Here is a 26,427-nt window from a genome sequence, read left to right on the forward strand (position 1 = left end):
GGGGCGGGGCCAGGCACAGGGTTGTAGGGCGGCCCAGCAGTGGAGCACGTTCTCGCCACAAGCCGTGTGGCATTTACAGACACAAGTTAGGTCCATTTGGTGGGTCCGGGAGGCTGTGTTGGAGATTTCAGCACCAGAGATTGATTCTTTTGGGAGGAGGTGTCATTGCACGATAGAGAACCAGGTGTGTGTGCACTGTTGATAGAAATCATCATAATCATAAGAAGAGACTCACAGTTCACAGAACCTCATGTCATGTCTCATGTGAACCTCACAGCAGCTGTGTCGGGTAGACCTGCTACAGAGGAGGACGCCAGGGGGGCAGATTAGTCAGAATCTTTTATAAACTGTTCTTGGTCTAACATGCTGAATATATTGTGATATTTTTCCATGAGAAAGGCAACATCCATTTTTTGTAAAAAAAACCTCCCCAATACAGGGGAGAAGTGGGTTTTCCCACTATGGCTTTGCTCAGAGTGAAGAAATGGCCTTGAATTCCTAGTGTTTTCCAACATGTCCGCTGTTACCTGGGGGTCTTTCTTGAGTTCATTTGTTATAAGTTGGTTAATGGAATTTTTTCTTGGAGAAAGTAGATCTGGGCTGCATTATTTTCTCTGTATCAATTCTGTAAAATCAGTTCTGAATTTCGAATATCTGCTTTGTTAATCTCCAATTGGTAATTATAGGGACTTAAGCTTGATAGTGATTCAAAGTCTTTGGGTTACAATGGGTCGTGCATGCTTAGAATGTGTGTGTGTATAAATATATGTGTGTGTGTGTGTGTGTGTGTGTGTGTTTGGTAGGGCTGATGTAACAGAGTATCACAAATAACTTAAACAGCAGGAATTTATTAACTGACAGTTTTGGAGGTTAGAAGTACAAAGTCAAGGCACAGCAGGGTTGGTTCCTTCTGGTGTCTGTGAGGATCTGTTCCAGGCCTTTTGCTGTGGCTTGTAGATGGCTGTCTTCATGCTCACATGGCATTCTCCCTGTGTGCATGTCACTGTGTTCAAATTTCCCCTTTTTATGAAGACACCAGTCATATTGGATTAGGGCCCACCCTAATTACCTCATTTTAACTTGATTACCTCTGTAAATTACCTCTCTTCAAATAAATCACATTCTGAGGTACTGGGTGTTAGGACACCAATATACGAATTTGGGGAGGACACACTCAACCCCTAACTCATTCTCTCTATATATATCTATGTATATATCCCCCTTCGACACACACGAATATAGTTTGATATGTGATATATTTCTATGAAATCTTAAAGGCATTTTATTTTATTTTATTTTTAAGATTTTATTTATTTATTTGACAGAGCAAGAGAGCACAAGCAGGGGAGCAGGAGAAGGAGAGGGAGAAGCAGAATCCCTGCTGAGCAGGGAGCCCGATGTGGGGCTTGATACCAGGACCCTATGATCATGACCTGAGCCAAAGGCAGATGCTTAACCATCTGAGCCACCCAGGCGCCCCTTAAAGGCATTTTAATATGTGAGTCTAAATAACCATTGAGCCATTATTGCATAACATTTCTGGAAAGTAGTGTTTTTGTCCTGTCTTACTATGGCCTCATAAGGTTAACTAGCTTGTCTGCACCAGAAATAATAGAATCACATCTTATCCTTCCCTGTCCCCACTCTTGTTTCCAGATTCCCAGAATCTTGTTTCCTCATTATGATAGAGGAATTATCATATTTTAAAAAGGACTTTTTAAAAAAAGATTTTATTTATTTATTTGTCAGAGAGCGAGCACAAGCAGGGGGGAGCTGCACATAGAGGGAGAAGCAGGCTCCATGCTGAGCAAGGAGCCTGACACAGGACTCAATCCCAGGACTCTGAGATCATGACCTGAGCCAAAGGTAGATGCTTAGCCGACTGAGCCACCCAGGCGTCCCTAAAAATGACTTTTAGAAAAACAAATGGAATCCAAATAGAGCATGGAGTTTAGTAAATACTAATGTATTAATAGCACTTCGTTAATTGTGACAACAAACCAAATAAAGTTGTACCATAGTAAACTAAGGGTTAACAACAGGGAAAACTGGGTAGGTGGTATAATGGGAACTCTTTACTATCTTTGCAACTTTTCTAAATCTAAATCTAGAACTATTCTAAAATAAAAAGGTTATTTTTTTTAAAGATTTTATTTAATTGAGAGAGAGAGAGCGCTCGAGCACAAGCTGGGGGGAGGGGCAGAGGCAGAGGGAGAAGCAGGCTCCCTACTGAGCAGGGAGCCCCAATCCTGCGGATCCCAGGACCCTGGGATCATGACCTGAGCTGAAGGCAGATGCTTAACAGACTGAACCACCCAGGCACCCCAAAAGTTTAATACTAAAAAACCTTTTATAATATAAAATATTTTCTGGTATATATTAAACAGGTTATTAACACTGTATTAAGAATGGTCATATAGTTGTATTGTTTTTATGCCATTGCATGTCTTTCTGTACAGAGGAAGGGATTAGATGTGGCCTCTAGAGGACAGTGTTGGGTCATAGAAAGATTTTCACAATCTGCCCAAGATGAAGATGGATTTACTTATTTTTCTTCTTCCTTTGTAACCACAAGCCCTCTGTTTATTCATTATTCCTCTTTGACTTTAAAAAAAAGTCAAAGAAAATGTATGCCTTCTCTGCTATCCCGATTAGCTGGAGATCTACTTTAATTTGCTGTTTTTGTGCAGTTTTGGCTCTTCACAGATAGATGGGGCAAGAATGATTGTCATTTTCACCCTGGTGTTCAGAGCCCTGGGGGCTCGTGGAAGTCCTGTGGGAGCCTGGGGAGCATCACGGGGCACATACTATGTGTTGTGAATTCTCGCGTGGTAGAGAGAGTGCTAGAGAGGTGGATTCCCTTTGGAAACACTACAAACCATTTGTAGATTGATGAGGATGCTCATAAAATACAGAGGGGTTTTGATCTCTCAAGGTCGAGACTGTTTGCTCCACGGTGATTTGTTGGGGGCGGGGTGGGGGGAGAGGGAAACAGACCAGTGCTCTAGCTTCTGGTGCACATTTCTGGAATAATCAGCATAGAAACTCACCATTTTAATTTAAAAATTATCCCTCCGAAGGTCGTCTCATGGGATTGACATTTTATTTTTAAGAGGCTGCCGGGGTAGGTAGTTATAGAGTGCGACTCAAGCACATCGGAGCCAGGTGAACATGAATTTGCAAAATCTTGCCTGCCTCGAGGCAGCTGAAACAATTGTTCATGTATTGATGGGCTCAGAGATTCTGGAGTATCATTCTGTCATTAGATGGATGACAATTTCTGTTGATAGTGGAATCCGAGGGCTCCACTCATTCTGGGTGAGAGCATCCAGTATAAATACTGGAAAACAGTCATTTGGACAACAGGGTATTCCACTTAGCAGCACCTTACAGATTTCTTATTTTTTGCTCAAAGAATAAATCTGTTAAACGGTTCTCTGTTGAATTGGGATAGATGAGCCTTTTAATGGGATTTTTGAAAGGGAGTGGAAAATTTACAGCTCCTTGTAAATAGCCTGACATGAAAGTTCAGATCAATAGTGTTTTATTCAACCACAACATCAAAGTGAACCTATGGGCAGGAGTCTCTCCTTCTCATCTAACAGTGCTAGATACCAAAATTTCTGTTTCTCAGGTGTAGTGTTCTCTTATTTAGTGGTGGTATAACAAAGTTCCATTAACTATATAGGCATTTAGTAATTATTACAGTGATTTGATATGTACTTTTTCCTTGAGATATGATTGGTCCCCTAACCTGGTCCCTTATCCCATGTTCCTTATCACAGGGAAAAGCATTACTCCATCCCATTTGTGCAAGTCAGAATCCTTGACTCCTCTCTTCTTTCTCATCCTTGTCCATAATAGATGCAGCACCAGGTTCTATTGCCCCCTCCTTTTTTTTTTTAAGATTTATTTATTTTGAGAGAGAGAGAGAGCATGTGCACATGACTGGGTCAAGGGGCAGAGGGAGAAGGAGAGAAAACCTCCGACAGACTCCCTGTTGAGCGTGGAACACCACACGGGGCTCGATCTCACGACCCTGAGATCATGACCTGAGCCGAAACCAAGAGTCGGACACTTAACAGACTGAGCCATCCAGGTGCCCCTGGGTCCTATGGCTTTTACTACTTAAATATTTTTTGAAACCATTCACTTTTCCCCCATGGCCACCACTCTAATCCAAGCTCTATCACAGCTGCTGAGCCCACCACAGAAGCCGCCTTGCCCACAACCAGTGTGATCTTTCACACGCACATCTACCAGACCTTCAGGGATCTCCCGTTGGTCTTAGGATAACAACCAAAGCCACTTTCATGGACCATAAGGCGCTGCAAGGCTGGTGTCTCTCTCTCCCTCTAGCCTCATCTGGAAACATTCTCCTCCTTGCTCCCTATGCCCCCTAGCCTCCTGGCCTCCAAGGCCTCCTCTGCCTGGAGTCTCGTCCCTGATGGCTTCTACTCACACTTTATACATCAGCTCTGGTGTGAGTCCCCATGAATGCCTTTCCTGATCTAGTCTAGAACTTTCCTTTGCTCTACACTCTAATAGACCCAAGCTCCTTCACTTCACTGTGTTTATAATTAGACACTCAGCTCTGTTGTTTTTTGGTTAATCTATGTCTCCACTACCAAATAGAAACTCTATGAGCAGAGACCATGCCCAAGAATGCTCATTATCAAATTCCTAGCCCTTGGCATAGTGAAAAGGAGTTGCTCAATACACTTGTTGAAGTAATATGTGGCTATTTTTTACTGAGTTTAGGTAGAGGAAGAAGAACCCACTGGATACATTCGATTTGAAAAATTTCTTCCAGTGATGACCGAAGTACTACTGGAGAGAAGGTAAGAAGGTACATGCAATTGTTAAGGTAAAGTAATGATTAGAATTACATTAATTTCAAAACGCTTGGCTTTTTTACTTTGTATATTATACTCAACCAAATATTTATCCTGGGATAGCTCCCTCTGACTTTTCACTATACCTCTGAACTGCCAGGTGAAATGTGCTTAGAAATATCAACCACTTTTGTATTAATCTTATAAGCAAAGTGCCACAAAAGTCGTAAATCAACAACATGTTTATTATCTTCTATTGTGAGCTATCAGTGAGAATTCACCCTACCTCTTTTTCTAAGGAACATGTAATGTTACCTTACCACAGTTGGTTTATAGTAGAAATTTTGTTTCCAAATAAGTTGATTTTCACAATGATGAAAAAGGCTAATAGATATCATCACATAGGCCAGTGATTTTGAACTAAGTATCTTCTGTGGGTGTGGAGTGCTTTCAACTTTCAGATCTAGAAATCCAAACATGTTTCAGTGAGGGAAGTATTATTATCCTTGTACCTTAGCAGCTTTTATTTCATTTTATGTGATCATTTATTGTGTAGAGACTGAGCTAAATACTGTGGTATGTGCCCCTTTTACTGCATAATTAGATACAGACCAAGTCCAGAAGATACCCTTCTTCGAGCGTTTGAGGTACGTGAGCTCCAGATTTTATATATATGTATGTGTATGAAAAATTCATCCTGTAGAATTTATTCACCAAACAAAAACTATAATATCTACCCTTTCTTTTCTCTTAGGTGTTAGATCCATCTAAACGTGGATTTCTGACTAAGGAAGAACTGATCAAGTATATGACTGAAGAAGGTAAGAGTGATTTATTGCTTATTTTATAACTGTGACTTATTTAAGTGATAAATAATTTAACAACAATTATGGAAAAATTCTAGGAGACACTTTTAAATCAATCATTCTGGTTGAAAGAGTTATTTACTATTCCTATTATTTTGGTATTGGTGTGGTTTCTGTTTTGTGGGGTTAAGTGGACAAAGGGTAGGTTAAGGGAAGATTGATTGTTGCCTTATAGGATTTTGTAACGAATAAAGATACTTCTGTAAATTGAAGTCACTCCATTCACTTAGAGTATTTTTCAGAATAAAAGCTATGCCACTTGAAAAACGTGAACTGTCAATCATTATAAATCAATGCCTGTTACTAGATTGAAGATTTGAATTGGATTATATAAAAATTCTTTTTTAAACAGCTTTTCAGTTGATGAACTTACAGATAATACAGCCTCCATTGAATGGAATCCACACAAACTTACAGCTTTTTATGCTGGTGGAACTCTATATTTGCTTTGAGCTTGACCTATACACACACACACACACTCGGCCATCGTATCGGCACACCTATCTGTGCCGCCATGTTTCCTTGAGGCACTCTCTCTGCTTCGGCTGATGTGTAAGTTTGTTTTCCCTGAATGTCAGTGGCCTAATGGGCGTTCTCTTGAAACCGTGCTTCCCTTGGTCACCTCCCCAATCTCCCATCCTTTGTTCAGTTCACTGGTTTGCAGATCGAGTCCAGTGTGATTCAGAGTTGTAATCACTTGAGACGGAATCAGAAGTGCAACTAATTGCGAGGAGGGGAGACCAACGCTGCGTCCACCTGCGCAGCTGACTGGACCGCGTCTGCCTGACGCACCACAATGTGGGGCCACAGGCAGCGAGGGCAAGAATGACATGGCTGTCACAGCTGCCACCAACCTCTTGTGACACTGTAACAGATGTCTTAGGAGTTCACATTTTAAGGGGAGTGAATCCTGGATTATACTAGGCAATATGAATTGGCCAGAAAGAGTTCATTGTCATTAATATGGTGACCTGCTATGTGGAGGTGAGGGACACTAAGGGCAGTGAGAGGTACTAAAATCTCCATTTCTCCACGATATTTTACTGGGGGAAAGAAAAGTGACATAAGACAATTCACAATATAAGACAGTGGATTCTCAGGATGGTAGACTTTGTATGGGTGAGTTACTGAGAGCAGGGGTAAAGTCTTATGCGTTCCAGCCCCCACCCAGTCAGTCTCAACAAATGTGTGTTGAATGAATAAATGAAAGAATGAATGAGCAGATGAACGAAGAATGTGTGAAGGGGCCGATGGAGAGAGATGCATCTTGATCACACAGTGTGAACAATAGCGGGGAGGCAGGGGTGAGTGTGATATCACGATATCGCAGAGTCTATGAGGGGAGAGGGCCCAGAGGGTCTTGCTGGCAGACAGCAGGAGACGAATCTGGGGAGATCTGTGGGTTGGCCTGTTGAGGTCTGGGCTCGGGGGTTGGAAGTCACCGTGTGGGCACCGCAGAAGCCTTGGAGGGTGCTGAGCACATGGGCCTCGTGGTGCAGGAGAGATTGTTGGAAGGTCCATCTGGTGCTGGCGGCTCATCAGAGGAGTGGTGAGACCCGTCAGGAGGCTACTGGGGCTTTTGAGAGAGAGCAGGGGGAGGGGCAGAGGGAGAGGGAGAAGCAGACTCCCCACTGAGTAGGGAGCCTGATGCGGGGCTTGTGCGGGGCTTGATCCCATGACCCTGAGATCATGACCTGAGCTGAAATCAAGAGTCAGACACTTAACTGACTGAGCCTCCCAGGTGCCCCTGGTGTCTTCTGTAAGTGGGGTAGCAGTTCTTACCTCTAATGAGGTACCTGGGAGGTTAACTTAGTTAATGTATCCGAAGCACATAGGTCAGTGTCTGGAACACAGTAGCTCTCAATAAATAGTTGTTATTAGTATTCTTTTAAGGACTTCCATGGTGCCCATCAGAATTCATTGGCAGTGGATTTAGCCCAGTATAAGAAAGATTCAGAATCTGTCTCCATAGGCTCTGTAGGCATTCTTGTCTTAGGATGTAGGTATGGTTTCAAGAACTTGACACACTCCCCTTGTTTGATAATCTGTCATCATTGTCATCATGATCACCACTTGAATAATTTCTGTAGTACGAGCTGAATTCCTGAATTTCACCTGTTCATGGTGGCAGGTGGCAAGGTCAGAAGGTAAGTGATCCTCCGGCCTTGGTAACTCATCTGCTCAGAGAAGACTCTTTAGGGGGGAAAGTGGCAATTTTGATGTTTCTGTATTTTTGCTTAATATCAGGACAAAGTTCTTTCTTAAGTACTTGGCAATATTTCCAACATTCATCCTGAGTTTGCTTCTCATCTTGATGAAACCAATGTCCAAGATGATCCTCAGCTACTGTCTGAATCCAGCGAAAGCCACAGATTTTCTTTGCCACTTTTGGTTTCGTTTGACAGCAACACTGGGCCAAACTATAACAAAGAGGGCCATTTAGACACAGTGGATGAATGGCATCTGTCCCTGGGCTCAGCTGGCATCATGAAGTTGGCCGGACCTGGTTAGGGAATATTCAGAGACCTAGTTGTTGCAGTTCGAGCCTCTGCTCTTCAGCAATTTGCATCGAGACCATGTGGTCCCATCCTCACACCCTTGCAAACGTAATGACTAGACTCCCTAGAAAACTGGGACTTCGGGTGAATCCTTAGGCAATCCCAATAGCCTTAATTTAAAGAAACAACCTTGTTCAGGATGTCTTAATGTTCTCCTGCTGTGTTGGCTCAAGTGATCAATTTTATACGTTGCTTGAGCTATGACGTCTGCAAGGTAAAGTAAGCCCCAAATCTGCCTGGGGCACAACAGCACGCTCTTGGAATCTCTGGACTGGCATGATGTGCTGACCCCAGGGCCCCGGGAGGGGAGCTGGCGACCCAGCGGGGGCCTGTGCAGCTGCAGGGCAATGAAACTGGCTGGTGGAAAGAGAAAGAAGACGATCAGAAGATTGTCAGTGATGAATCTCCCTTCTTATCTTTCCCAGGTGAGCCTTTTTCTCAGGAAGAAATGGAAGAAATGCTGTCTGCTGCCATTGACCCAGAATCGAATTCCATTCATTACAAGGACTACATAGCCATGATGGTGGTGGATGACAGCTAGGTTCTGGAGACGTAATTTCTCACCGAAAGGATGACCGTAGAGATGGCCTGTCCCTATTAATTTCACATCTTATAATTTCTACACATGCTAATTAATGCCCAGTGACAACTATTTCACAATACTTTGTTTTTTAAAGATGAACACAAATTTATTTGGTATGTCTGCCTTATGGAATGACCAATGGCTAATTATTTTAAAGCTTATTCTTAAAAACATTTTAACATTATCCGTGGATTGTTGTGGATTTTCTACAATAAAACCCCGGTGACCTTCAAATTCATTACGCTGACAAAATGAAGAATGACCAGAAATGATCCAAGGTTTGGCATAGAAAGATCTTGGGTGACCACAAAGTGAGAACCAGTATCAACGTGGTGAAAGCAACAAACAACAAACCTTCAGCATCTGGATGGGGAGGGGGAGTTGTTGAAAGGAATGTTAATAATTAATCCCTTATGAGTGTCGATTACAAATCTCATTTGAAATGTTAGTAACTTAGTGTAAAAATGTAAGTGTGCTGATCCAGCGTGTTACCACTGTGCGGAGTAGCGAATGGAGTTGAGGTCACTGAATCTAGAGACAAGAAGACTGAATGGAAATTGACAACATAAGGAGTGACCGTTCTCTTCCGGTCTTTAGAATTCTTAGCTATTCTTTTTTTTTTTTTTTAAGATTTTATTTATTTATTTGACAGAGAGATAGAGAGAGAGAACAAGTAGGCAGAGAGGCAGGCAGAGGGAGAGGGAGTAGCAGGCTCCCCGCCGAGCAGGGAGCCCGATGCGGGGCTCGATCCAGGACCCTGGGATCATGACCTGAGCTGAAGGCAGCTGCTTAACCAACTGAGCCACCCAGGCGCCCCTAGAATTCTTAGCTATTCTAATCGAATTTAAATTAAAAAATAAACAAAAAAAGAATTCTTAGCTATTCAGAATAGCTGCTGTGAGAATATTGCTCTGAATACTGAGTAAGAATATTGAGAAATTGTGTGGTATGGAGGAGCTACAGCTGTGGGAAAAGCAGAATAAAGTCTGAACACAAGGAATCATGATGGAGAAAGACCCAGGGACTTACAAGCAAAGGGCAAAATAAGGTGAAGGAAAATGAATAATCTTCCATAACCTATGTTGTTCTGTCATGCATACACAGTGATTTCTATTTGAAGATGCTTCCTCCTCTATTTGAAGATGCTTCTCCCCAACATTTGATGTTGCTTACGATTCTTCCTCCTAGGTATGCAAGACAGGGGGCTGCTACTGGAGAGATGATTTATCACTGTTTGTTCATTGGTTCATGAAACATTTATTGAGTATTATTAGGTACTCTGTTAAGAACTGGAGTCGCGAGGTGGCTCCATCCCTAACCCATGAAGGTCACGGTTTAGTGAGGGAGATCGGCAAGTCAGTCAGCAACCACATTTCAGCCTGGGGCACATTCAGGGTGCTGTTGAAGTGCAAAAGAGGGCAGCTCACTCGGCCTGGTGGGTGAGTTTCTGGGTGAGGAAAGGGTCTAGTGAGCAGAAAGGGCCTCCCAGATCAGGTGACACCTAAGGTAGAGGCGAGTAGTTTACTAAGCTGGTGGCGGGACACAGGGGGTTTCCATAGGGGAGCAGTGAGTACAGACACCCTGGGGGTGTCCTAAAACATGGAGCACTCTGGGAATTGAAGGTAGTGTAGGAGACTTGGGGAACATGATGAGAGATGAAGTTGGGGTGGTAGAGAGGAGCTGTATCATTAAGGATATCGGGTTGGTCATACAGTTAGGTTTTTCGTGTTAGAATTTGGACTTTTTCTGAAGATCACAGAGAAAGATCATTTGTAAATTGTATGGAAAATGATCTTGAAGAGTCGAGACTAGAAGCAGGGAGACTAGGTGGTAAGGGACTTGGTTGGTGGAAGGGGATAGGTTGGGAAAAGCCAAGTGGGTGGACAGCGGGTGGATTATAGAGAGCCATTTATTTAGTGAGAAAGTCAAGAAGCAAGTCAGGGTTGGTGGGCAAAATGGGGAGTTTGGCGGTGGACATCCTGGGATTGGGGACCTAGTGAGACACCCAGGGGAGACATCCAATCAGTTGGGTCAGTAGGAGGAAGATCTAGCAAGAGAGATGGATTGTGGAGGTCTCAGCAATAGTTAAGGAAAAAAGTAGTAGAAGAGTAGTGGAAAGGAAAAGGAAGAGCGTCGACAGCGCAGGGGGGACATCAGCATTTAAGGGCGAGCAGAGGGGGAGGAGCCCACGAGAGGCAAGGGGGAGAGGAACACAAGGAGAAGCCAAGTGCCGCAGAGAGGGCAGGTAAATTGAAGACAGAAAATGTCCACCAGTTGTGGCAGAGTTCACTGGTGGCCTCTGAGGAGCAGATTTGGTGAGTGACAGGGTGCAGGGTTCAGTGGCTGGAGGGCCAGAACACTGTGGGCAAGTGGAGCATGAGGACAGGGCTGGAGAGAGACCGCAAGGCGGAGGGACTGATTTTCAGCAGAGTGGAAGCATGTGGGTTTGTCAGCACAGAAGCTGAAGACCCTAAGGAAGCAGGAGGGGCTGGATCCCAGCGCAAGAAAAGGGTTGCTCTGGGGTGGTTTGGAGCAGCGAACCAGCGTGTACAGCTTCTACCCAATGGCCTCGGTTTCATTGTCGAACGAGGAAGAAGAGAGCGGGTTACGGAGCAGGAGATGAGCAAGAGCCCATGTACGGATTTTGGGGGAATCCTGGAGGATTGTGTTCAGTAACCCAGGCTCAGGAACAAGCACGGAGGGTTGCTGTGTTGACTCAGGGTTCAGGTTTTGGCATCTGGGATGGAAGGAACCGAAGGTCCAGGCAGTTGGGGAGTCACGAGCACGCAGGTGTAGTGATGGTCCGTGGAGCCCTCGTATGAGGGACAGATGCGGGGAGGGGCAGCTACCAGACTGAAAGGGGGCAGGGCCTCAGGACAAGCCTCTACAGGCAGCGACTAGTGTGGCTGGGGGGTGGGGGGTGGGGCGGGGGGCTGGCTCCCCTGCCATTCCCAAGTAATAACCCAGGCTGCTGGAATAGCAAATACAAATGAGGGTGGGGAAGCATCACTTATGGAAGGTGCAGCGATGGGAGGCATTTGTGCCTCCCGTTTCCCAGAATTCTGCCAGGGTTGAAACCCAAGTGGAAGGTGGGCGTGCGGCTCACTTAGCCATGTGTGTGAGATTCACCACCCAACGGGGGTCTGAGCCACATGCCTTTGGGCCAGGGTGGAGCTGCATGGGGAAGGGGGTGTGGTGGCCCCTCAGACCCCTTGCCATCCGGGACACACTGCAGCCGCTGAGGAGGGCGGCAGGGACGTGGAAGGCCCTTTAAGGCAGCGCACCCGGGGACACGTGGTCCAGCAGCAGTGGCCAGCACCAACATGCTGCGGCGAAGCGTGTGCCGGAGCCCGGGGCGGAGAGCCGGGCGTGGACTTGTTTGGAGCATGCTGGCTGCTCGGGGTTCTCTTCTAGAAGCCTGTTGCCCTGCATGACCTCGGTGCCTGAGAAGCACAGCTTGGTGAGTTAGCCCCGATGTCTTCATAATCTTTCTGAGTAGCGGCGCCCTCCCTGAAGGATGCTTCAGGATCAGGTGCTCCCGTCTAGAATTCTCTCGAAAGTTCCGACTGATGTCCTACTTCACAGCCTGTCTCAAGGAAATTCTCTCTTTACTAGTCATAAGAGTTAGCTCTTTGGAATCTGATTCATTTATCTTTAGCACAAATTTGGGTTTTTTTTAAGGCCTCCAAAAAAGAGCAACACAGACTTCCCACAGAAATCTCGTTTTATCTCCTAGTTGCAGAATAAACATGGCATAGTCACGAAGGGAACACGTGTCTTTCTATTCAGACCATTTCGGTTCATATTTTACCTCTCTCTCCCACTTAGCCGCCAGCCTCTGATTTCAACCACAAGGGTATTTTCCTGGCAAGAGGAGTGCTTGGTCTCCTGTGCAGGGTTTGCTTTGCAGGGTTTGCTTGTCCTTATGACCCTTGCCTTCTGCAGAGCCTGCCACTCCCCCCAGCTCCACGGGGCCAGGTGGGGAGATAGCTTCATCCTCGCACCTCCGGGTTGGGGATGCTGCCTGGTTCAGGGCCCCGAGCACGGGCCTGGGAGTCAGGAGGTACCCCCACTCCGATCCCTGTGTTGTCCGTGACTCACTCTGGTCAGGTGCTCCCCTGCCGTGCACCTCACGTGGAAAATAGAGCTCAGCTCTGCTTCTCCCGTTTCCCAAGCATCCAAGTGCCAAGTGCTGAGAGATAAAGAGAATGTCCAAGACTGGTTGGGATTTCCACTGGCAGGATTATTTTCCGTGGCATGGGGTGCATCTACATCTTTCTTCCTTCCTGCTTTCCCTCCTTTGCCTTTTCTAGCTGCTTCCAGGTGGGAGAGTGCCTTGTTCATACAGCCACTTCCTTGTAGAAGGTCAGTGTCCTACGTTGCCTCTTCTGGGCACGTTAAAAAAGCAGAGAGCCCCCTGGTCACATACGCCCCACCTCGTGCTGGGCGGGGCAGCTGCATGTTTCTTCAAGTTGGGTCATTAATCTCGTGCGTCAGGACACCTGGGAGGGGTGTCTGTTAGAAATCTGGACTCCTGGCTCCCATCCAGGCCCTTAGGACAGAATCTCGGGGGCAGTACTATATTGTGAAGTCAAGTGTGGGGTGTGGAGCTAGGCTCTGCCACTGACTGACAAGGCAGAGGGTGCAGTCATTTAATATTGCTGGGTCTCTGCATCTTAATTTGCAAAGTGGAAAGAACACTGACCTTACAGGGCTGGTGGGAAAATCAAATGACGTAATAAAAGTGAAAATTCTTTAAATGGGTATAAGGTACGACACAAATTTTACTTACAGGAAACCAGCCTGGGTATGGAGGAAGTGAAGGAGGAAAAGGAGAAAGGGGGGGGTGGAGAGGGGAGAAGGGAAAGGGGACAGGGGGAGGGTGGGAGAGGGAGAGGCCTGCTGCCTGGGTAGGCAGGTAGGTAATGTATTTAATCTATGGGTTGAGGGTGGAGAGCCACCTAAGGTACAGTAGTAGAGATACCAGGAGATTTGCTATCCTGGTGCTGTTAATTTTAAGCTCTTAAGTTTACTTCTAGATTATAAAATTAGGAGGTTTTAGGCAGTGCTTCATCTTTCTTAAAACTGTAGTAAAAAAAAACAGTGTAAAATGAACCATCTTAATTATTTGTTAAGTGTACAGTTCAGTAGTGCTGAGTATGTTCTTGTGAAATAGATCTCCAGAACCTTTTCATCTTGCAAATCTGAAATTTTATACCCATTAGACAATGCCCCTTTCCCCCCTGCCACTAGCAAATGCTATTCTACTTTGTTTCTATGAGTTTGATGACTGTGAGTTAGATACTGTGTGTAAAATGAATCATACAGTATTTGTCTCTTTGCGACTGGCTTATTTCACTCAGCATAATGTCCTCAAGGGTCATCCATGTTGTAGCAGGTGTCAGGATTTCCTTCCTTTTAAAGGCTGAATAATACTCCATCATACATACATACCACATTTTGTTCATTCATCAATCGGGGGGGCATTTGAATTGCTTTTACTTCATGGGGTGCCTGGGGTGGCTCAGTCGGTTAAGCGTCCGACTCTTGGTTTCAGCTTAGGTCATGATCTCAGGGTGGTGAGATCGAGCCCCGCGTGTGGAGCCCCAGATCGGTCTCTGTGCTCAGCAGGGAGTTAGTTTGCTTGAAGATTCTCTCCCTCTGCCCCTCCCCCAACTTGTGCTCTCTCTCTCTCTCTCTCTCTCTCTCTCTCAAATAAATAAATAAAATCTTTAAAAAAAAAAGTGGTAGGAGTAAATATCTGGGTCCTGTCCAAAGGCGGCTGTGCAGAAATAGGCACCACATTTGAATTGCTTTCACTTCTTGGCTCTGGTGAATAAGGCTGCTATGAACATGAGTGTACATCTCTCTCTCGGAGACCCTGCTTTCAATTATTTTGGTTAAATACCCAGAAGTGGGATTGCTGGATCTTTCTTCTTTTTTAAAAATTTGCTGGCAGCCATAGTGCCTTTTTTTTTAGTGCTTTTAAAGTAGCATAAATTATTCACCTCACCTCCTGGAGAAAACTCTCATTCATTTGAGGAAACAGTGTTTTATTTTGATCAAAAAAATTCATGAAGTTGAAAATTTGGGGCCAACTCCAGTTCTTTGGAGAAGGAGATAGGATAAAATAGCTCATTCTGAAAATGCGGACATAGTTTTATAGGCGTGGCTGTGCAGATGATCCTTCCCTAGTTGTCGTCAGCTGCTCCATACGAAATCTTGACAGAGGCGTCTAACCATTTATCACTAAGTTTATGCAATTTATGAAAGTATGGATTATTACCTGACTTTAAGTGTACCTCAAAAAATTCAGGGTTTGTTTTTGTGTTCTGAATGCTTAGTTTTTATTTTTATTTATTTTTTAAAAGATTGTATTTATTTGAGAGAGAGAGCAGGGGAGGGGTGGAAGGAGAGGGAGAAGCAGACTCCCCGCAGAGCAGGGAGCCTGATGCGGGCTTGGCTCCATCCCAGAACCCTGGGATCAATCATGACCTGAGCCGAAGGCAGACGCTTAACCGACTGAGCCTCCCAGGGTCTCCTGGACATGCTCAGTTTTTAAATATCTTGCCGGCTGTGGTGGCTCCATTCGGAGCCCGGTTACCCGCTCAAGACATGATATCCCCGGGGGCAAAGTTCATTGTTAGTGAGAATGAAGGTAAATTGATTTGCCGGCTGGTCTTCTTGATAATTCACAATCTTTTTTAGTTGCTTTTCACGAAATCAGATGAGACTTGTCACTTAGCTGACACACAGCTCTGCCATTTTCTTGGTGCTCACTTCTGCTAACAGGGCCAGTGCTATTTTCAATTCCAGGCCACTTTGTGGGAAACTTTTTAAGCCTCTTATCAGTTTAGGGAGGCTAGTTTTGTTAAAACCAGATAACATCTGTGAATGCTCCACTTCACTGGGCACCCATATATTTAGTAAAGGGTGAGAGTGCGTAGGGGGGCCAAGGCACCCCCGTGCTGCCCTTAGGACACCTGCCTGCCTTCCTGACACACGGACCCAGTGATGATGCATGTGGTCAGATCTGATTCTAATTTTGAGAGTCTCCAGAGGAGAGGGTCTTTTGGGAAAGCAATGTAAAACGTAAAATACTCTAAAAATTGTTACAGTATTTTTAAAGCAATGCATAGCTATTAAAAAGAAATTAGAAAAATACCAGGAAGCAAAAAAGAAAACCCCAGACTATATATCTTTTTTTTTTTTTTTTAGATTTTATTTATTTGTCAGAGACACAGAGATAGCACAAGCAGGCAGAGCGGCAGGGAGTGGGGAGAGAGAAGCAGGCTTCCCGCGGAGCAGGGAGCCCGATGCGGGGCTCGATCCCAGAACCCTGGGATCATGACCTGAGCCGAAGGCAGCTGCTTAACTGACTATGTATCTTTATAGAACTTCTTCAAAATATCACGGGGGAGTCGATTGGTTGGGGTTCTTGACTATAAGGATGGAAACAAGCCTGCTTAACGAAAGCAAAAGGGGATTGATTATTCACTGGGAGGCAGGGGTGTTCACAGAGCCCACGGGAGTGGGGGAACGAGGCTCAGGGCAGACAGGAGCCAAGAGGGCTTCTGGGGGCAAAGAAACAAGGAGCAACACATAGCAACCACCTTCTAACTGGGACAGCCTGTCAAGGGCCCCTGTCTCGGGGGGGTGACCTTGCATGGGTTCAGGTCAGAGTCCTGGGAGGGATAGCCGGGGGCTGAGGAGTTCCTGCTCCTAGTCATCTGTGGAAGGCAGGAATCATCCCAGGGATCATTCAACCCCTGGCTACCCCACCTGGGGGAGGAGAAATAAATAAACACAGCAAATATTTATGACAAGGTTCATATGACACATGCTATTATGTAATCTGTACTTCAATACACCATGAACAATTTTTCTGTGTTCATGTATCTTCACCCAAAATATAAATTTAATCACAGAATAGTATCTAATTGTTGGGATCTGTTGTAATTTATTTAACTAGTTCCTTATTCCTGGTCATTTAAATAATTTCCAGTTTCTCTCTATTATGATAAATCGTTATAAACATCCAGGTAGTTAAATCTTAATTATTTGCTTAGAATATATTCTTAGAAGTAGAATGGTTGAGTCATCTTTAAAGAGCTGGGGACGCCCCTATTTATAAGCCTATTGTTAAGAATGTATTTTCGAGCTGTTCTGGAGAAACCCCCAGCATTTTTTTGGCTTTTAATATTGCCAATTTGACAGGCAAAAAATAGTATCTATTGATTTTTTTAAATGTCTGCATTCCATTGGTGACTTGAGCTTTCTAAAGGCCCATGACAATGTGTACTGGAGGATTCAATTGGATTAGTTCCAGGAGGCACCAAATTTGAGCCCTTGCAGACTGTTTCCAGCCAGACAGAAACAAGAACCGCCCCCCACCCCCCACCCCAGCTGCAGTGAAATGGAGCCCACAAAGCATATCATTACAGCAGAATCCCAACTCAAGGGGCACCGGCGGGGGGCTCAGTTGGTTAAGCGTCTGCCTTCAGCTCAGGTCATGATCTTGGGGTCCTGGGATCGAGTCCTGCATTGGGCTCCCTGCTCAGCGGGGAGTCTGCTTCTCCCTCTCCCTCTCTCTCTGCCCCTCCCCCTGCTCATACTTTATCTCAAATAAATAAATAAAAATCTTAAAAAAAAAAAAAAGAATACCAATTCAAGAGGTACACTCTCACTCTGAACAGTTATCAGTTGGAGGAGATGCTGAGTAAGAATGAGCCACCGTCACACCAAACAGTTGGCAGGATATGTCCCAAATATTCAAGCAAAGAAATAGGAACTGGGGAAATAAACACGCAAATAAGAGGGGAAGAGTGATCACCGAAGCTGGAACGAGGGCCCACGTGGCCCTCTGCTCCACCACCAGCTTCTTGAGATGTAATCGCAGTTCCTAATGGCAGTTCGTCTGCTCATTCAGTCAAGTTTTATTGAATTCCCAGTATGTGCCGGATGCTGTTCTGGGCACCAGTGATGCCACAATGAATGAGACACAGTCCTTGTCCTTGAGAGGGTTCAGTCTTATGGGGGAGACATCAAGACAAGCAGTTATACCAAGCAATAGGTGTTCAGCAGTGTTAGCGAGGTGTTTTGGGATCAGAGCAGAAAGCAGCCAGCTCTGCATGTGGGACTCCCAAAGGGCTTCATAGGGGGGATGACTGGATGAACCACAAGAGGTTACTATGCTCCTGTGGGTATTGCTGCTAGTACTGGGTGGGAGAGAATGTTCTGGAATGAAATGGCTTGAAGCTCATGCTAAAATAGTTTTACAGCATGGCTTAGGGGAAAGAATGGACCTGCTTCTGGGATTCCACCTGTGCGAGGTGCAGGATACGTGACCCTGGGATGGGTCTCTACTTCGGTTGCCCAGCTATAAGATGGCAGTCATCATATCTACCTTGTAGGGATACTCTGAGCATTAAGGGCTTGATAAGTATCTGTCTCTACAAAATGCTCAGTCAATATCTGTTGAGTGATTAATAGAAATACGTTCTTATATAGTAAATCTTTTAGAATTATATAATGAGGTTGAGTTCAGGCCCTTGGAGTATTTCTGGGAATCAGGAAGCCTGTTTTCCTAAACTAGTGACCTCATGAATTTTATGAAAAAGGGCAGACATGTCATTTTAACCTCATTCATTCCGTAAACATTTATTCAATGTTACTCTGTGCTCGGAACTGCTCTAGTGAACAAAACCAAGTCCCTACCCTAATGGAACTTGGCTTCTAGTCGGGGAGACGCAATGAGTCAATCAATCTATATGTCATATAGGAATAAACACTGCAGAGAAAAAGCAAGATAAGGATAAGATGATACTGGGGCTCCGTTCCAGCCAGGGCAATACGGGATGTCCTCTCCAAGGAGGTGACATTTGAACAGTGACCTGAAAGAAATTAAGGAACATTGGGGAAGAGCATTCGCTGCAGAGAGGACAGCAAGTGCCAAGTGTTTGGCAGCCTGGAGGAACAGCAAGGAGGCCGCTGAGGCCGTGGTAGCTTGGGTAAAGAGAGGGGGGCAGGAGTTGGGGATGGAGAGGGAGGCAGGCCCAGAACATGAAGGGCTGCGTAGTCTGGGAAAGGACTTTGGATATTTGCTAACTGTGAAGAGAAGCCACTGAATGGTGTGGAATCAGTCCGTGGCCTGTCGCATGGGATTTTGCCTCTCAGACAAGGGTGACAATGATAGTTGGGGTGAGAAGTGGTTGGCCTCGATCCATTTGGGAGGTAGAATCAAAAGGATTTCCTGATGGATTCAATGTGAGTGGAGAAAGAGAAAAATGTCAAGGAAAACCACCAGGTTTTGGCCAGAGTGACAAGGTGCCATTAGTCAAGCTTTAGGGGGAATGGAGGGTATGGTGGGGGATGTGGCAACATGGAGAAACCAACTAAACACCCAGGCTGGTTGTCAGAGCCTGGAGCCCAGGGCAGAGGCTGTGGTTGGAAGAGTCAGTGTTTGGTGATGTTTAAAGCCGTGGGGTTGGGTGGGATCACTTAGGGAGGGCAGTGGGATAGGGAGGAGGAGGGCTCTGAGGTCTGAACCTGGGGGCGATCCAAATTTAAGTTGGGGAAGAGGAGAAAGACACAGAGGAAACGAAGTATCCATAAGATCCCGGATCCCGCTGCATCCCCATCCACCAGTACCACTGAGGGCCTCTGTGTGTCTAGACCCTCACCCAGGTCTTTCTTTTCAATGGGCTGTCAGACTCCCTGAGACAATTTGGACTCACCTAGATTGGAAAATACTGCAGGTATTTTGCGTCGAACTCAACGACAGCTCCAAACTTTTTACTTGCTTGTGAAATCCAAGAATATCCCTTCTTGTCACATTCTTTTTTTTTTTTTTAAAGATTTTATTTATTTATTCATAAGAGACAGAGAGAGAGAGAGAGAGGCAGGCTCCCCACTGAGCAGGGAGCCTGATGCGGGCCTTGATCCCAGGATCCTGGGATCATGACCTGAGCCGAAGGCAGACACTTAACCATCTGAGCCACCCAGGCACCCTCCTCTTGTCACATTCTTAGTGAACTATCACGATCCCCATGATTTCCCAATTTCTTTTAAACGCTCATGATCTTCAGCCCTGAGTGGAAAGGAGTCAAGATTAATCAGGGCCCAATTAGCACTGTTGGGGGCTTCATTAGAAATTATAGGGGCTAGATCTAGATGAGTCAGCAGCGTCATGGCTACCAAAAGTAAGTCGTTAACAAAAATTGTGTGTCTAAAGATAAATGCGAAGAGATTTGGGGTTCGTAGTGTTTCAATATCAGGAAGGAATTAATGGATAACATGATCCTTAGCATGAAAAGTGACCATCACACTCTGGTGCCTTTGTTTTTGTAAATCGAGTCTGACTCCCAAGTACCTAATGTCCAATCATATCGTGAAGAGCCCTCAGCTTACCTGTGTCACACAAGAATCCGGGCGCTTTCATAATACCTCTAAAACCGACTATATTTACCACAACATGACCATTGTTTCTCATCACCCAGCACCACCTGAGACGTCCTATCATCTTCTCGGGTTGCTGTATGGGGAACTAGCATGGCCCTTGTGAAGAAACCAGTGGGAACCTGAGCACCTTCTCTAAACATGGAGCTTTCTCCACATGATGGGTGTTAAGACTACAGTGAACTATAGAAGAAGCTGAGCTGTAGAGGAGGGAACCTTCCTTCCCCTCCTGCATGCCCGCCCTCCTCTGACCTTCCCCCTCCCCAAGCTCAGAGACCCCACCTGCTCTCTCCAGACAGTTCAGCTGTTGGCGTGTTTGTGGGAAGGCTTTTGAAAGCAAAGGCCTTTTGCGTCTGCCCTGTTTGCGAAAGAAGCCCTGGTTCTCCGGGACTCAAAGCACAGCTTGCCCCGGGAAGGGGTACCTGGGGAGGAGTAGAGAAAGATTCACTTTTAATTTTTTTATCTCTTTTAATAGCTGTAAGAATAATAAGAATAATAACAAAATAATAACTCCATAAATTATCCCGCCAGGCTACAATATACATGTTCTTATAAAATGCTTTTTTATGGGGAGTTTAGTGGGCAGAGTACAGTGAATCCCCACGTCCATCTTCCTGAGCAGCTGTCACCTTGAGGCCAGTTCTGACTCCATCTTCAGGCATTGTCCTCACGCTTGTTATTCTCCCACAGATCCAAGACATCATGTCACCTCATCCATAATATTTTCAGCATGCATATTTTTTTAAAGATTTTTTTTACTCATTTGAGAGAGAGATAAAAAAAGTGAGCAAGAGCATGGGCGGGGGAGAGGCAGAGGGAGAGGGAGAAGCAGACTCCCCGCTGAGCAGGGAGCCAGACTCGGGGTTCGATCCCAGGACCCTAAGATCGTGACCTGAGCCGAAGGCAGACGCTTAACCCACTGAGCCATCCAGGCTCTCCCTCAGCATGCATATTTAAAAGATAAAGATTCTTATTAAAAAAACAACCACAATACTATGATTACCTTTAAAAAATAAAAATTGCTTACTGTTATCAAATACCCAGCCAATGTTCAAATGATCAGCTTTCCCATAAATGTAATGAGAGGTTTTGAAAAAAATATAGTTTGAATTAGAAATCAACCAAGATTGATTGTATTGTAGTTGGTTGATGTGTTTTTTTAAGTTTCGTTTAACATATAATTTTTGTCTCCAACCTTTCTTCCCCCCCCCCCCCCCCAACACGTAATTATTGAAGAAACCACATCGTTTGTCCTGTCGAGTTTCCCCAGGCTGGATTTGGCTGGCTGCATCCCTACAGTCTATGCAGTTGAAAATCGTTCCCCTGTCCTCTCTAATCCATAAATTGGCAATTATATCTAGGCTTGATCAAATTCTGGTTTGATTTTTTGAGACTCAAATTACTTTGTAGGTGTTGTGTCCTTTCATCATGAAGTGCATGATACCTGTCTGGGCATCAGTGCTGTTACTGATGAATGCTAGGTTTATTAATACATTAGGGGCTGCAAAATCATGACAATCTACTTCTTCCTTCTTCATTTATTAGTTGCAATTCTTCTTTAAAGAAAACTATTCCTCATCTACTATTTGGTTACCCAGTGGTACAGTCCTACAAGAAAAAGGATAAATGTTGGGAGGGTTTTTAAAAAAAATTTTTTTAACAATTTTGAAAATAATGATTTGGTTTCCTAGCATTCTCTAACAGTGACCAATGAGTTTTTGTTTGTTTGAGTTTTAGCATTGTCGTAAACTTACATGTGTTTGTTGTAAACTTATGTGTGTTTGGTGTGTTTCCCTCCATTGCAGTTCCTCTTACTGATGCTCACAGTTCCCCATCTTCACTTGGTGGAAGTCTCTTCAGGTTGGCTTCTGAGAGCTTCCTGGGTATAGGGTATGAGATGTTTTAGGCTCATCTCGTCCAATATTTAGTTTTTAATGATGTGTTGTTGATTCTTGGTGACCTGAAATTGGGGCCAACACTGGACCTTTCCTGATGATGCGTTAATAGGCAGTAAGTAGAGGAAGAAAGGTTTGGTTGGTCCAGACACCTGCTTTCCACCATGGCTCTACACAGTAGTGCACAGTCATAAACCCACTGGTTAGACGGGGGTCAGAGAACCTCCAGGATGGTTTATGAACAGCCTGGTATCTCCTGACTCTAGAAGCTAGATTGGAGAACATGGCCGGAACCTGAAGCCAAAGTGGGGGCCTCCTATTTAGCTCATGTCAAGACAGGAATCTCTGGGGAAGTCATGGATGTAGAACCTCTGAATCCATTCTTACAATCACCATATTGAGAGGCAGGCCCCATACAGAGCAAGGAGGTCTGTGAACACTGCTTGGCTTACAGGAACCTGTGCCAGGAGCGGGATCTGGGGAAGGAGAGGTGGGGTGAGGATGAGGGGCCGCTCCTGGAAGCGGGCAAGAAGAAGATGGCAAAAGAAGCACATTCTTGGTCTAAAATCTAAACATGGACCTAGGATGGAGGGTGGCTCAGGGACAGAACAGGGTAAAAGAGGCAGGAGGGGGCAGGATACTGAATACACAGGGCAAGGGACAATGGTCACCTGGCTCACAGGGTCTTTTGGGGGGACATTGGAAGTTAGAGGGGTGCTTTGATGGAGGGGGTGAGCAGAAGAAGTAACAGGTGGAGAACAAGCAAGCTTATGTTATTCTGGAGCTGCCTTTGCAAGGCACTGATCACCCGTTTGAGTGATTCAAAAAGGACTTTCTAGTAAGAAATGTCAACACAAAAAGAATAGGATAAATGGACCCCTGTGTATCCACCACCCACTATCAGCCAGTCTTGCCCTATCTATTCCACCTCTACCATCTCCCCTGCTGGATTATCTCTGAAACAATTCCAGACATCATGTCATTCCGTCTGGAAAGGCTTTGATACTCTCTCTAACAGACAGGGACCCCCTTCCCTTTTTTTCCACACAACCATGAAACTGTTACTATAACTAAAAAAAATTAACAATAATTCTTTAATATTGTCTGATACATAGTCATTGTTCAAATGTTCATAGTTGTCTCATAAATGTCTTTTTACTATTGTTTTATTCCAATCAGGATCCCAAGGAGATCCACCCACTGCATGTGGTTGATGTGTCTTTCAATCTCTAACACTCCCCTCCCCTTCTGTTCTTGTCATTTATTTGTTGAAAAGCCTGGTCACTGGTTCTATAGAATTTTCCATGTTTGGGGCTTATCTGATTGCATTTCTGTGGTAGTGTTTGGTGTGGTTTTCTATTCCCTGTACTTCCTGTAGACCAGTTGTTAAACCTAGAGGTTTGATCAAGTTCAAGGTCAGTTTTGGTTTTGTTTTTGCATTTTTGCAACTTCGTTGGAGGTGGGGTATTTTTATGGCCGTCCCTAGGGAGGCACATGCTGTCTGCATTGTCTCTCTGTTCATCACTTGCTCGGATCCAGTTGCTGTCAGATCCAGTGAACATAAAGTTCCCCATCACCCTTTCCCTAATACTTACCTAGAAACATTATTTATTAGGAGTTGCAAAATGGTGATTTTTAAAAATGCTGTTATTCCTTCTGTATTTAGTATATTTTGATATTTAACATATTTAAATTATATATTTAAAATAATGTGTATTTTATAATAAGAAAACCACCCACACAGCTCGGATGTGCATCTTTTTGGTTCTGTGTCTTCCACTTTAAATTTGGTCATCTGACAACACACACTGGTTACCACACAGTGTGGAGTTGTAAGCCAGAGAGAAATTTAGTAAATTTCTGCAATAATCAGGATGGACCAGACAGTTTCAAAATTCCCTTAATGTAGGAGTGGGGAATTCATGTGGCATAGGAAATAGAAATACTTCCAAACAGTTGTAACCTAACTCCGAAGAAAGGTTGCATTTCTAAACCCCTGATGGACATTACCCGGATACACGGCTAACACCAAGGGCTTGGGTCCTGGGAGCAACGTAGCAACAGTGAGCTTGAGTGGGCAGGCACCAGCCCTGATACAGAGAGGAGAAACCACGGGCCCAGAAGGTAGACACGGGGCCCCATCAGCAGTGGTTGAAAACTGTGCGGGGAGGAGGGGGATCAGGGAGTGGCTCCAGGGAGAAACACACACACACACACACACACACACACACACACACACGGAAATCGTGAGGCCTGCAGGGCGCCATGCCCAGGATCAGCTAAGGCGTTTTATTGACTTTCTGTGCTTGCACGTTGCCAAGTGGAGGCGGGGCCGAGTCGAGAGGCGGGAAGCAGAGGTGTGCATGTAGGTAACAGACCGCCCAGTGCCATGGGGGCCAGGCTGTTCTCCGGACGCACACCCGGAGCTGCACACCGCACCCCATTACCGACCTCCTGTAATACAAACGAAATCGAAGGCTGCTCCAGATGTTGGCAGCTCTCCTACGAGTTCCTGCCGCATCCCTGGGCCTCAGTCTGATCCGAGGACCTGGCCTCTTATTTGACAGACTTGCACACTCTCGGCAACCCGTCGTTGGGCAAATGACCCCTCCAGGACCCCCCAGGCCTGGAGGTGCGGACCCAGTGGGGCCCCGCGTGCCGCTGCCGCCTCCACACTGCCCCCTCCTGGCTCGCGGGCCCCTTCGTCCCGGCTGACGGCTCCCGGGCCGGTTCCAGAGCGACCCTGAGTCCGGACCCCTGGCGCCAGCAGCCCCTGCCAGCGGCCCCTCGTCTCCCAGCTGGCCTGCGCGCCGCCACCCGTCCTTACCTCCTAGCCTCCTCCCTACCGGTCTTCCTCAGCCCTGCATTCTCCTTCCTTTTCTCTTGATCCACCTGTTGATTTCTCTCCGACCCTGATCTTACTCAGGTCTACCCCTCTTTTAAAGAACACCTCCCTTCCGTAGGACGCATGCGCCCCAGCCCTGGTCTCTCCCCGCCCTTCACCACTGGCCTCTGTCCGGCCCTGCGGCCCTTGGTCTGGGGCCCCTGGCCCTGCCTTCTGCCCTCCGCTCGCTCTGCAGCCGCTGACCAGCTCACCGCGCATCCCAGTTGCCAGTTCCAGCCTTAGCCTGTGTGAGTTCACTGCAGCGTCCCACACTTGTTGGATTCAAAGACTTGCTCTTTCCAGATCCCCTCCCCTCTCTTGATCCCCACCCTTAAACATTTGTGTCCTCAGGATTCCAGCCTTAGCTTTCCTTTAAACAACTCCTCTCACCCCTGCCCAAACCCCTGGTAACCACTATCCTCCTTTCTGTTTCTGTACGTTCGGCTACTCTAGAACCCTCCTTAGAAGTGGAATCATACAGTATCTGTGTTTTTATGAATAATACAATACTGGGGTATTTCACTTAGCCTAATGTCCTTAAGGTTCATCCAGGTTGGAGCATGTGACGAAATTTCTTTCTTTTTTATGGCTGAATAATACTCCCATTCTGTGCACATACCACATTGTGTTTATCCATTCATCAAGAGAATGGTTGCTTCCAGCTTTTGGCTCTTGTGGAAAGCGCTGCTTGAACATGGGCATGCAAATGTTTCTTCAAGATCCTGCTTTCAGTGCTTTTGGATATATACCCAGAAGAGGGACTACTGGATTGTATAGTAGTTCTATGTGTAATTTTTTGAGGAACGACCATACTGTTTTCCATAATGATTACACCATTTTACAATCCCATCAACAGTGAACAAGGGTTCCAATTTTTCTGTTTTTTAAACAAGATTTTATTTATTTATTTATTTATTTATTTATTTAGGGCACGAGCAGGGGGAGGGGCAGAGGGAGAGGGAGAGAGAATCTCAAGCAGACTCCATGCTCAGCGCAGAGCCTGACGTGGGGCTTGATCCCACAACCCTGAGATCGTGACCTGAGCCGAAACCAAGAGTCGGACTCTTCACTGATAAGTCACCCAGGAACCCCAATTTTTCTGTTTTTGCCAACACTGTTATTTTCTATTTTTTTGATAGTAGTCATCCTATCACCTGTTTTGATTTGCATTTCTCCGATGATTAGTGATGTTGACCATTTTATCATATGCTTGTTTGCCATTTGTATATCATCTTTTGGAGAAATGTCTATTCAAGTCCTTTGCCCATTTTTAAATTGGGTTATTTGATTTCTTGATGTTGACTTGTAGTACTTTATATAGTCTGCATATTAACCCTTTATCAGGTATA

At 45.4% G+C, this 26,427-nt stretch overlaps 1 protein-coding gene across 4 annotated transcripts in view; it reads left to right on the plus strand.

Moving 5' to 3' along the window:
• Positions 1-10,712, plus strand: part of EFCAB2 (EF-hand calcium binding domain 2) — a 116,466-nt gene extending 105,754 nt beyond the window's left edge. The window contains exons 3-6 of one of the 4 annotated variants that reach the window (XM_064594431.1): positions 4,762-4,841; positions 5,440-5,482; positions 5,590-5,656; positions 8,685-10,712. In XM_064594431.1, coding sequence (XP_064450501.1) covers positions 4,762-4,841; positions 5,440-5,482; positions 5,590-5,656; positions 8,685-8,800 — 306 coding nt within the window. In that variant the 3' untranslated portion in view covers positions 8,801-10,712. The remainder of the gene's footprint in view (positions 1-4,761; positions 4,842-5,439; positions 5,483-5,589; positions 5,657-8,684) is intronic. The other 3 variants (XM_045877590.3, XM_045877589.3, XM_045877592.3) reach the window with 3 other exon arrangements.
• The last annotated feature ends 15,715 nt before the right edge of the window (positions 10,713-26,427 follow it).

Source organism: Mirounga angustirostris, unplaced genomic scaffold (assembly GCF_029215605.1).
Source record: "Mirounga angustirostris isolate CCGP_5_RB_7025 unplaced genomic scaffold, mMirAng1.0.hap1 SCAF_6, whole genome shotgun sequence".
NCBI classification, from domain to species: Eukaryota; Metazoa; Chordata; class Mammalia; order Carnivora; family Phocidae; genus Mirounga; species Mirounga angustirostris.